General features: G+C 59.0%; 1 protein-coding gene across 1 annotated transcript in view; it reads left to right on the forward strand.

The window, feature by feature from the left end:
- Nucleotides 1–800: 800 nt before the first annotated feature.
- The window catches only part of DPEP1 (dipeptidase 1), a 15801-nt gene continuing 3739 nt past the window's right edge, over nt 801–12862 (forward strand). The window contains exons 1-2 of the mRNA XM_025371267.1: nt 801–989; nt 8579–8788. Of these exons, the coding sequence (XP_025227052.1) occupies nt 8685–8788 (104 nt within the window). The 5' untranslated portion in view covers nt 801–989; nt 8579–8684. The remainder of the gene's footprint in view (nt 990–8578; nt 8789–12862) is intronic.

The raw sequence follows: 12862 nt of genomic DNA on the forward strand, positions 1-12862 counted from the left end.
CCCCAGGGCCCCCTGCACCTCCCCTGCTCCCCTCCCTACAGCCCCCTGCACCCCCTCCCCTCTCTGCAGCTCCCACTCTTCCTCCCATTGCTCCCCACCACTGGCTGCTTGAAGACGTCAGACTCCAAGGGTCCCTGTGACTGGCCCAGCAGCAGCCCTGGGTCTCCAACCCCCGGGTAGGGTCAGGGACAGGCCTGGCCTCCCCCCGCCTGCTGGAACCCACGGAGGATGCCCCCTTCCCACTGCAGCCTCAGAATTCCAAAGCCAGCCCGGTCTCCAGCTCAGTGCAGTCCACACGCAGACCCTCCTCTGATTTCGAAAGCCCCTGTGGCTTTGCCAGAGGACATTCCGATCCTTGACCGTGGCTGGGGACGGAGGGAGATCAACCCATCGCACTTACAGATAGAGAAACTGAGGACAGAGTTTGTCCCAGCTCCGAGGCCAGGGTCAGTCTCCCTCAAGGGAGTCAGGGAGGTGGCTGGGGTCTGCCAGTGGGGAGAGAACACATGGCCTGGGACCCCCAGACCACTTGAGACTCTCTGGGTTCGTTGGGATGGGCACAAGCTCCCAGACCCCCTCTTCTCCGTTTCCCAGCCTACTGAGGCCTGAGAATGATACCCTGCACTACTGCCTGGGGGGCCCCAAAGGGTGGTCACGGAGCACAAGCTCTCCTGCCTGGCCTGGGACCGAGTCCCAGAAACCCCTGGGCTGGCCGGATGCTCAAGGCCTCACTGAGGGCACGAGTATGTTCGGAAACAAGAACCAGCTGACGTGTGCGAGGCTTTAGCCCGGCTCTCCCTGGGGTCCTATGCAGGCCCTCTCTTAAGGAGGTGGCTGTTTTGTAGCTGGAGAGCTCTGTGGGTGGCAGGACTGAGCTTGAAAACCAGAAACAGCCCCCAAGCCTTGTGACCTGGGAGGCAGGAGGCGGGTCTGTCTCCCTGGGCCTGGGGTGGCTGAGCCAAGGTACTCAGTACCCTGTCCCGCTCGTGGTGAGTCTCGGGGAGCCAGGAGCCGGGGGTTGTGGTTTTGGGGAGTGTGGAGCAAGGCTGAGGCCAGGGCTGTAATGAGGGCGGAAAGCCCCTCTCCAACTGCCTGCGATCCACCATCAGTGAGGGAGAACCTCAGTGAGCAGGCGCATAGCATGGAGCGCCATCGCGGGCAGCGAAGGGTGAGGGTCTCAGAGGATGGAACCGGTTGGGGGGGGTCTCAGCTCGTGCCATTGTGGGCAGCGAAGGGTGAGGGTCTCAGGGGATGGAACTGGGGGTGGGGGTCTCAGCTCGTGCCATCTCGGGCAGTGAAGGGTGAGGGTCTCAGGGGATGGAACCGGTGGGGGGGGGCTCAGCTCGTGCCATCGCGGGCAGCGAAGGGTGAGGGTCTCAGGGGATGGAACCGGGGGTGGGGGTCTCAGCTCGTGCCATCGCGGGCAGCAAAGGGTGAGGGTCTCAGAGGATGGAACCGGGGGTGGGGGGCTCAGCTCCAGGCAGGGGTGAGAGGGTGGCCTCTGGGGTGACTGTGTCTGGAGGGTGGGGTGGGGAGGGTGGGGAGGCCAGGCTGAGGGGCCCTGACCTCATGGGAGCCGGGAGCCTGTTGGGGAGTCCTTGAGAGGTGCTTCCCTGGGACTCACTGGGAGGAAGAGCTCACGCCCCGGTGCAGATGTGGGCTGTGGGGGTCAGAGTGGTGGGGGCAGCCATGGGGGGGCCTGGGCAGGCGAGGAGGGATGCGGGGAAGCCACTAGCCTCAGGGTGGGCTGGACGCTGGGAGGGAGGCGTTGGGGGCAGAAGTGGGGTGCCGGCCTCGTGGCTGGGCCTGCAGTTTGAGGGGCCTATGGACTCCCCCAGTGCAGACATCAGCCTGGTCAGGAGCCGGAAGAGAGTCCAGAGCTGCTGAACTTGCTGTGAGCCACTGGGGCCTCCGAGGGAGAGAGACAGGGCCGGGCTCCCTGTGGAGCCGCAGGTTCCCAGATGTTCCTTCCTCAAGGCTCATTTGGGGGCCCCTGTCCCAGGCCTCGTGGGTGGTCAGATGGGCCCCACGCTGAGTGTGGGCTCCCGTCCCTCGCACGTGCAAGGAGGGGCTCACGTGAGCAGGTGCACGTGCGCGGCTTGTCTGTGCACATGTGTGTCTGTGTGCACATGTGCAGGTACCTGAGTGTGTCTGTGTGCACACGTGTAGGTACCTGTGTGTGTGCACACGTGCAGGTACCTGAGTGTGTCTGTGCACACGTGTAGGTACCTGAGTGTGTGTCTGTGCACATGTGCAGGTACCTGTGTATGTGTGCACACGTGTAGGTACCTGAGTGTGCGTTTACTCATCACGTAAGAAAGTCTGCGTGTGTCTGTTCTCGGTACGTGGACGTGTCTGACCACGTGGGCTTGGGATGTGTCCGGGTATTCTCGTCTGCGATGATCTGTGGTGGGGGGCGTGTTGCCTGTGGCTACTTGTGCAGAAGTGGTAACATCCGACATGGCCGTGGAGGCGTCTGCGTGCTGGCTGTGGATGGGGCTGACGTGCGGTTCTGGGGGACAGGGCCGGGTGGAAACACAGACGTCACTCTGCGTCTGACCCGCCGCCTTCACTCGGGCGAGGCTGCCTCTCGACAGAGCCAGGTCAGCACCACCCTGCGAGGAAAGCCTCGAGGTGGGGGCCTCGGTGCACCGGTCTCTGGAGATGGACCCAGGACTCTGATGCAGGAGCCCACGCTCTTCGCAGAGCACTGCTCCCACCCCCGGGGTCTCCCAGGACTACGAACCCCGGCTCTCTCCCTGAGCCTCACTATGGCCAGGGGAGGGGAGGGGCAGGAGGGCCTGGGCAGGACGAAGGGCCCTGGTCAGTCAGGGACATGAAAGATGCACAAGCAGAACTGGCGGAAGAAACAGAATTAAACACACCCTGAGCCTTTCCCACCACGACTCTGCCAGCTGCACCCTCTGTGTCAAGATGTGAGCCAAGGCACAAGCACTTCCTCCTGCTCCTGTCCACGAAGGTGAGAGGAAAGGAATTAGAAAAGAATAACGCCCTCGGGCCGGGCGCGGCGGCTCACACCTGGAATCCCGGCACTTTGGGAGGCCGAGGTGGTGGATCATGAGGTCAGGGGTTCAAGACCATCCTGGCCAACATGGTGAAACCCCGTGTCTACTAAAAATACAAAAATTAGCCGGGCGTGGTGATGGGCGCCTGTAATCCCAGCTACTTGGGAGGCTGAGGCAGGAGAATCGCTTGAACCTGGGAGGCGGAGGTTGCAGTGAGCTGAGATTGTGCCACTCAGTCCAGCCTGGGCGACAGCAAGACTCTGTCTCAAAAAAAAAAAAAAAAAAAAATTAACACACTCGTCAGACAATAGAAAGGTCTCCGCTGTAGGCACAGATTCCGACCCATTTCTGGGAATGAGGAAGTTAACGGAAGAGTGTGTCTGTGAGGCGGACTGGAGGGCCCATTGGGAACATTCCAGAGTGTTCCAGCGAGAGACCAGGGAGCCAGAGAGGAGCTCAGCTCAGACGTCACGGGCACAATGGGCCGGGAGTGAGGAAGACACTGAGGTCGGGGTTTGTTCCCAGCTGGAAGAACTGGCCCCAGGACCACCCAGACAGACACACCCGCCTAACCCCCCTACAGCCAGAGGAAGGTCAGGAGGCCCTTCCCTAAACATGTTTTTGAGAATCGCGGTAGCTATTTTAAAAAACGCTGCTGGGCGCGGTGGCAGTTACTTTAAAAGTAGCTGCTGTGGACCCAGCTACTTGGGAGGCTGAGGTGGGAGGATCGCTTGAGCCTGGGAGTTGGAGTCCAGCCTGGGCAGCATCACAAGACCCCATTTCGTTAAAAAAAAAAAATGCTCATGCTTGCATTCTGGCTTCAAGGGCTCCTGGTAACCGGGCGTCTCTGGAGCTCGGCCCACACAAAGCCTGGGGTCGAGAGCCCGCTCACACGTACGGCACTGCCCACCTTGCTGTCGCTTTATTTTTAAATATGAAATTCGGGGTGACAAAGATTACCAGCTGCCGAGGGAAGTCTGCAAACGCAACAAAAGGTCCAGATGAACAATGGGAGACGCGCCTGCATTCCACTGGGTAAACCACAGAAGAGAACAGAATGCAGCGGACTCCAAGCAGCTCGGCTGCTCTGATGGACAGGACACAGCAAAGCTTGGAAACCGCCCTCCGGAGACCCACATGCACAACCCCCGAGAAAACACTAAAGAACCGTGCTGGGAGACAAAACAGAGGAAATGGAGTGTAGGGAATAAGCATGAGGAAACCCAGGACAGGAGGCAAAAAGGAAGCTCAAACAGTCCAACCCCTGCCCGAAACCCTCGCCAGATGGAGCTCCGAAAGGAGGGGAGAAGGAATACCGGCGACTGGAAATTCCCTGGACTGGAGGCAGAGGGACAGCCCCAGGGAGTGAAAAATATGAAGTTGGCCAGGCGCGGTGGCTCAAGCCTGTAATCCCAGCACTTTGGGAGGCCGAGACGGGCGGATCACAAGGTCAGGAGATCGAGACCATCCTGGCGAACACAGTGAAACCCCATCTCTACTAAAAAAAAAAAAAAAAATACAAAAAAACTAGCCGGGCGCGGTGGCGGCGCCTGTAGTCCCAGCTACTCGGGAGGCTGAGGCAGGAGAATGGTGTAAACCTGGGAGGCGGAGCTTGCAGTGAGCTGAGATCTGGCCACTGCACTCCAGCCTGGGCGACAGAGCGAGACTCCGTCTCAAAAAAAAAAAAAAAAAATGAAGTCACGGTGTTCTGGGGGACGAGGGGTTGCCCACACAGCGCTGGGCGCGATGTGGCTCCCATCAACCAAGCATGCACAGACGGACGGTGGCGCGGTCACCTCCTGAGGGAAAAAGGTTTACCACCCAAAGTGCACATTCAGCGAAACTACTGATCCGTGATGAGGGCAGAATAAAGACACAGACGGGAGGACTGGGGAGTGAATTCCCGCAGACCCACAGTGAGGGGATGGTTGCAGGGCCCACGAATGGAACAGGGCTTAGTCTGCTTTGCACTGCTCCAGAGGAATCCCCGAGGCTGGGTGATCTATAAAGAAAAGGGGTGGGTTTGGCTCATGGTTGTGGAGGCTGTACGGGAAGTGGGAGCCGTGGCACCAGCATCTGCCTCTGGTGAGGACCCCAGGGAGCCTCCCATCACGGCAGAAGGGGAGGGAGCAGGTGTCACAGGAAGGATGGCCTGGAGTGTAATTGTGCCCGTCTTTGGTGCTTGAACAAATAAGTAGTAGACAAAACATACAAAGTAAGAACAAAACACAGGAAGGAAGCCGCGAAAGCAGGGAGTTATTAAAGCGAGAAAGCTCGGAGTAGGGTGGGAGTGGGCGCTGTTACAAAGTTTTCTGGTATTTTTTTTTTTTTTTTTTTTTTGAGAAGGAGTCTCACACCGTCGCCTGTCGCCTGGGTTGGAGTCCACTGGCGCCGTCTCGGCTCACTGCAACCTCCGCCTCCCAGGGTCAAGCAATTCTCCAGCCTCACCCTCCCGAGTAGCCACCACACCTGGCTAATTTTTGTGTTTTTAGTAGAGACGGGGTTTCTCCATGTTGGCCAGGCTGGTTTTAAACTCCCGGCCTCAGGTGATCCGCCCACCCCACCCTCCCAAAGTGCTGGGATGACAGGTGTGAGCCACCACACCCGGCCAGTTTTCTGGGTCTTAAGTTCACCTTTCATGATTCCTGTCCCCCTTATCTGGATGAAAGATTTGGTCCATGGCTAATCAAAGCTGCGGTGAACTGGTGTCTGCAGGTGAAAGGATGGCCCACAGCCAGTCCACAGCACTTTCCTTGCCATCTGGGACATGGTGGGGGTTGGGGGCTGTAGGGAGAGCAGCCTTTGATCCTTTGCTACTGGGCGTGGGGCTTTTCCTTATGGTGCAGTTTTTGGAAGTTGATTGTTAATTGGCCCTGGGTTCCCTGCCCCAGAGCTCCGTGTTTTTCCTGGATCCACCGTGCATTGGCCTCGGACTCTCGCCCCCCTGACCTTGGTGTCTTCTCTTTCAGGAAGTCAGCACAAATTAGCGTCCCATTCCCTGCCCCAGGCCTCGCTGTTTTTCCTTGATTCCGCACGAATTGGCCTAAGTTCGCTACCCCCAGAGCCTATTCTCCTGTTCACAGTCATCACCGGCGGCGAGGGAGCCAGAGAGTGACGGGGGAGGTGCCAGGCTGGTTTTAACAGTTCTCTTCCGAACTCACTCATTACCTCCAGAACTGCACCAAGCCATTGATGAGGGGCCCGTACCCATGACCCCAAACCCCCCAACACTGGGATCCAGTGTCCACGTGAGATTTGGACAAGCGTTCAAACTCCACCAGGACTGTAAACCAAACAAAGGGGGGAGACCTTCCGTGCAGACGTTAAGTGGGCATGGAGATTCCAAGCTGGGAGCAGCAGGTTGGACGAGGGAAGCTCTGGGGGCAGCGAGGGAGGTTGCAGAGTCCAGACTTGGAAGATGGAAGATAAGGGCACCCCGTGTAGGGCAGGAGAAGAAAGGCAACTGGAAACTCCGGGACAGACTGTAAAACCCCATGGGAAAGACAGGTTTAAGGTCTTGATCTGAGGCTGGTTCTGAGTGGCTGGTGCCTTCGCGCTCACGGCAGGACTGTCGTAAAGTAGGTACCTCCGTGACTTCTACAGACAAAGAGACTGAGGCCGAGAAATCTAACCAGCTCACCCACGCTGCCCTTGGATGGTGGCCGTGAGACGGGAACTCACAGCCTACCAGGCCCAGCCCCCAGGACACCCTCTTGTTAAGTCAGTGGCTTTGAGCCTCAGAAATGGTGCAAAATGCAGCCCACGCAGGGTCTTTGACCCCGGTCTGGTGCTCGGAAGACATGCACCTGCTTCTACCCCCACCCCACCCCCCGCTGCGAGGCCCTGAGATTCTTGTGATGTCTGAAGAAGGGTGCTGCATTTTCATGTTGCACTGGGCCCTGAATGGTGAAGCTGAGTGATACGGTTTGGCTCCGTGCCCCACCCAAATCTCATCTCAGATTATAACCCCCACGTGTCAAGGGAGAGACCAGCTGGAGGTGGGGGCCGTTCCCCCATGTTCTCCTGGCAGTGAGCAAGTTCTCACAAGATCTGTTTGTTGTTGTTGTTGTTGTTGCTGTTTTTAAGACAGAGTTTCGCTCTTGTTGCCCAGGCTGGAGCACAGTGGCACGGTCTCGGCTCACCGTAACCTCCACCTCCCCGGTTCACGCCATTCTCCTGCCTCAGCCTCCTCAGTAGCTGGGATTACAGGCACCCGCCACCACACCCGGCTAATTTTTTTGTATTTTTAGTAGAGACGGGGTTTCACCGTGTTAGCCAGGATGGTCTCGATCTCCTGACCTCGTGATCCGCCCGTCTCGGCCTCCCAAAGTGCTGGGATGACAGGCGTGAGCCACCGCGCCCAGCTATTTTAAAGTTTTGTACTTTGTTCGTTATGGACTTTTTTTTTTTTTTTTACATGAATTCTGATGTTTTAAAAATATTGAATGAAAATACTATTTATCATGACCTGGGCATAGTGGCTCATGCCTGTAATCCCAGTAGTTTGAGAGACCAAAGCAGGCAGATTGCTTGAGGCCAGGAGTTGGAGACCAGCCTGGGAAACATGGGGAAGACCCTGTCTCTACAAAAAATAAAAAAAGTAGCTGGGTGTGGTGGTGCACACCTGTGGTCCCAGGTACTCAGGAGGCTCAGGCAGGAGGATTGCTTGGGCCCAGGAGGTGCAGGTTGCAGTGAGCTGAGACGGAGCCACCACGCTCCAGCCGGGCGATCCTTCTGCCTGCTGGTCTCCGCGCCGCGAAGCCTCTGACCAGTGTTCCCTCCTGCTCCTCCCAGCAGGGCTGGTTTAGCCCCAGTGCTCAGCCCACCATCCCCCAGAACCCCAGACACCGCCTAGCCCTGGGATGGAGACTCTTCGGACAGGGCACCACCTGGGAACTGTGTTTCCAGGAGCCCTTGGATGACTTCAGTGTGCTCTGCCGAGGCCTAGAAAGGCCCCGGTTCTAAGGACATGTCCAGCTGCTTGGCCTGAAGTCTGTAGCCGCAGTGTGGGTCCCTGTGACGCTGGAGGGCTGCAGGGCGGGGTGCAGACCCCTCAGCGTTAGAGCAGGCGTCGGGGCACACCTGGGCTGTGCAGCAGCTTCCTGAAACGCCCAGATGTTTTCCCCTACGGCAAGCCACGTGAGATGATTTTTATGCGGAAAGAGGTGCTTCATGAGAATGCACTACTTGAATGACTGTTTTCTTGCTTGCAGATCTAGGCCCCGGGTCCTGAGGGAGGTGGTAGTAATAAATAACAGCAGCAGCACAGCGAGGGCTGACAGCCACTCACCATCATCCTGTGCTGGGCCCGCTCTCAGCCTGCTGTCCTTTCATCTGGGCTCTAGCCCCACCCCTGGGTCTGGGTTCCCAGCTTCTTACTATGCCTCCGCCTAGCCCAGACAGCAACGCCCAGTCACTGGGTGTCCGGCCTTCCATCCCACCCACGCTGGCAGGGAATGTGCTGGTTACTTATTGAACATGGGAAGCTATAAACAGGACAACGGCCAGCTATCATCACTTCCACCCAACGCCTCTGGTGCCTCTTCTGGCAGGCAGAGCGACTCCTCACAGCCTGAAACTCGTCCTCCTGCACGGGCCGGCCAGGCCAGCACAGAGGCACCAGGGCAGCAGCGCACGCAGGTCCCCGGGGACCCCGCCATGTGGACCAAATGGTGGCTCTGGCCCCTTGTGGCCGTCTGCACTGCAGACTTCTTTCGGGACGAGGCAGAGAGGATCATGAGGGACTCCCCTGTCATTGATGGGTGAGTGCCCACCTAAGCCAGGTGCTTAGGGAACCAGGACTGGGAACTGGGGCTGGGGGAGCCGGGGCTGGGGGAGCCGGGGCTGGGGGAGCCGGGCTGGGGGAGCCGGGGCTGGGGGAGCCGGGCTGGGAGCCGGGGCTGGGGAGCCGGGGCTGGGGGAGCCGGGGCTGGGGGAGCCGGGCTGGGAGCCGGGCTGGGAGCCGGGGGTGTGCCCTTGGCTTGGGGCTCAGCCTCTGCGATGGTACTGGGGCCCTTGCCTTTCCTGGCCCCTGCTTCTTTGTGGGGTCTCTCAGGGCCCCCAAAGACTTCAACAGATGAAGGTCTGCAGGGTCAGGGCAGGAGGGAGGCAAGTCCCCAGCTCCTTCGCCCTGAAGCTCAGCGTGAGCGCTGCGCCTGGGGACGCTGAGGCCCTGCGCCCCGTCTCTCCCTGTGCCTCAGCTTCTCCCGAAAGCTGCAGACATGGGTGGTGCCCTACAGGCCCTCTCAGCCAGCATCTTTTTGGCCATCTTCCCACTCCCCTTGGCCTGCCTTCTCCCGGGGGAGGCCCATGCGGCTCGGCCCCTGTCTGTGCTGCCCTGAGTGCCCGCCTGGCCCCACCCCGACCTCGCTGGGGTGCTGGGGTCACCTGCTTCTCTCCTGGTCTCCGCAGGGTGGAGATTCCCACTGCCCGGGAATCTGACCTTCCTCCCCGCCTCTTCCTGGCCCAACGCCCCGACACGGGGTCTCCATGGAGGCCTCCTGCTCCCAGGCTCCAGATCGGGGTCCACACTGGCTCCGCGTTGGGGTGGGAGGGTCACTGAGAGTTCGCCCTGTGCCTGGCACGGTGTCTCCTCCTGGCACGGTGTCTCCTCCTGGCACGGTGTCTCCTCCTGGGAGATGCCTCTGGGCTTTGCGGGGGAAACACTCTGAACAAAGCAGGGAAACCTGACGTCTTGTTGTGTAAGAACTTCAGGGAACCGGCCAGGCTGGGCGGCTCACGCCTGTCATCCCAGCACTTTGGGAGGCCCAGGCGGGCAGATCACCTGAGGTCAGGAGCTCAAGACCATCCTGGCCAACATGGCAAAACCCCCTCTCTACTAAAAATACAAAAAACTAGCCGGGCGTGGTGGCGGGCGCCTGTAGTCCTAGCTACTCAGGAGGCTGAGGCAGGAGAATCACTTGAACTCGGGAGGCGGAGGCTGCAGCGAGCCGAGATCGGGCCACCGCACTCCAGCCTGGGCTACAGAGCCAGACTCCGTCTCAAATTTAAAACACTTAAGGGAGCAGAGGCAGCTCCAGAAAGGGAGTTGAGGGTGGTCCCTTGCATCCTCATGGTTTAAAATGGTCACGCCAGCTCCAGCCCTCACATCTGTACATCTGTACGCCGGCCAGCAGGGAGGAAGGAGAGATAAGGAAGGGAAAAAGGACAAGCAGCAGGTGACTGTCAGGGTCAGGTTTTGTTTTGAGACAGAGTCTCTGTCGCCTGTCACCCAGGCTAGAGTGCAATGGTACGATCTGGGCTCACTACAACCTCCACCTCCCAGGTTGAAGTGATTCTCCTGCTTCAGCCTCCCGAGTAGCTGGGATTACAGGCGCCCGCCAACATGCCCCGCTAATTTTTTTGGTATTTTTAGTGGAGACGGGGTTTCACCATGTTGGCCAGGCTGGTCTCGAACTCCTGACCTCAAATGATCCACCCGTCTCGGCCTCCCAGAGTGCTGGGATTCCAGGTGTGAGCCACCACGCCCGGCCAGGGGTCAGTTGTTAGAAGCTGTTACAGGACCCACCTTCATCCCTTGGCCGCGGCCAGCGACACAGGGGTAGGAAGTAACTTCAATCCAGATGGCTGTGTGCCTGCTAAAAATGAGGGGTTTTCAAGTTACAAAGTAAAACAGGAGAATGGGTCCCGGGGGCAGCCAGCAGTCTCCCCCACAAACAGCTGCCTCAGTGTGTGCTTGCTGCAATTCCAGCACTTTCCAGCACTCCTTGGAGCAGGATGAAGGATTCCATATCCCAGCTAAGGGCACTGCCCCAGCCGACCAGATAAGGAGGGTGGGTCTGATTAGCTGCAGTTTGACCTGGCCATGAGGCAGGCAGGGCCCATGTCCCACTGAGAAACCAGAGGCCCCACCTTCCCATCGCTTTCTCCAGTCAGGCACGGCGACTCACACCTGTGGTCCCAGCACTTTGGGAGACTGAGGCGGGAGGATCGCTTGAGCCCAGAAGGTTGGGGGCTGCAGTGAGCTGTGACTGCACCCCTGCCCTCCAGCCTGGGCAACAGAGTGAGACCCTGTCTCTTTTTCTTTTTCTTTTTTTTTTTTTTTTGAGACGGAGTCTCGCTCTGTCGCCCAGGCTGGAGTGAGTGGCGCGATCTTGGCTCACTGCAAGCTCCGCCTCCCGGGTTCCCGCCATTCTCCTGCCTCAGCCTCCCGAGTAGCTGGGACTACAGGCGCCCGCCACCACACCCGGCTAATTTTTTGCATTTTTAGTAGAGACGGGGTTTCTCCGTGTTAGCCAGGATGGTCTCGATCTCCTGACCTCGTGATCCGCCCGCCTCGGCCTCCCAAAGTGCTGGGATTACAGGCGTGAGCCACCGCGCCCGGCCGAGACCCTGTCTCAAAAAAAAAAAAAAAAAAAGAGGAGGGGCTGCAGGAGGAGGAGGGAGGGGAGAGCAGACAGCTGCCCCGTTGCAGCCTCTCCCTCCAAGGGCGGCTGCTGGGAATTCCTGCCCATCCCAGGCTAATGTCTGAGATGGGCCACCTGTGTCCTCTGGCCAAGGAGTAAAGCCTCCTGGGAACCCTGCCTAGCCCCGCCCAGGACAGTGCTCGGTGTAGGGCTGCACCCTAGCAATGAGGCTGCTGCCCGGGCAGGGTCCCTGGCTGGAGCTCATTCCCACTGCCCTCAGCAAATGCGTCCTGAGCACCCGCTCTGTGCCGAGGGCTGGGCAGAGGCACGTGCCAGTGCAGGCTGTCATGTGGACTCGCTGTGGCCAGAGACAACCTCGATGTTGCAGGAGTTTTAGGAGACCAGCATCAGGCCTGTGCCCACCCATCTGCCCAAGGGCAGGGCCAGAAAGTGTGCCACGCTGGGCTTGGGGGCACCAGCCCAGGGGAGGTCAGGAGCGACTGGGACCCAGGAAGGGCAGAGCCCTCCCCTCATTTCCCCCGAGGAGCTCCGTGGTGCTTTTGCCTTGGAAAAGCTCATTGTGGGCCTGTAGATTTGGGCTGGGTCACCGAGAGCAGGGCCCACGGCTGGAAATGATGAACACTGTTAGTCATTTGCCTCTCCCAGCTGCCCTACAAGGAAGGCACCAAGACACCTTCATGTTCCAGATGGGGAAACTGAGGCACAGAGGGGAGGGTCTGGAAACTGGATACGGAGGGGCCCCGGCGGCCCCATCCCAGCACACACCCTCCGAGGGTGTCTCCCCGAGACGGGGCGCAGCCCACATCACAGGAAGGAGTCTGAGGCCCCAGACCCAGTGACGGGAAAGGGGAACCCCAAGCATTGCCCAGGGTTGGGGGTCAGGCTCCAGCCCCTTCCCAACCTTCTTGCAGCCTCCGGGTCCCGGGATCAGGGACGAGGGCTGTCGGGGCTGCAGTGGGGCCTGGTCGATCCCAGGAGTCAGATCTGCTGGTTGAAATACAGATCATAACCGAGAGCCTGCCCTGGGCCTGAGATGTGATTCTTTTTCTCTTTCTTTCTTTTTTTTTTTTTTTTTTTTTGAGACGGAGTCTCGCTCTGTCGCCCAGATTGGAGAGCCGTGGCGCCATCTCGGCTCACTGCAAGCTCCACCTCCGGGGTTTACGCCATTCTCCTGCCTCAGCCTCCCCAGTAGCTGGGACTACAGGCGCCCGCCACTGCGCCCGGCTAATTTTTTGTATTTTTAGTAGAGACGGGGTTTCACAGTGTTAGCCAAGATGGTCTCGATCTCCTGACCTTGTGATCTGCCCGCCTCAGCCTCCCAAAGTGCTGGGATTACAGGCTTGAGCCACTGCGCCCGGCCTGAGAATTGCGTTTCTTTTTTTTTTTTTTTTTTTTTTTTTTTTTTTAAAGGGTCCCCCCTTGTAGCCCGGGGGGGGGGGCGGGGGGCGG

Source organism: Theropithecus gelada, chromosome 20, assembly GCF_003255815.1.
Source record: "Theropithecus gelada isolate Dixy chromosome 20, Tgel_1.0, whole genome shotgun sequence".
NCBI lineage: Eukaryota > Metazoa > Chordata > Mammalia > Primates > Cercopithecidae > Theropithecus > Theropithecus gelada.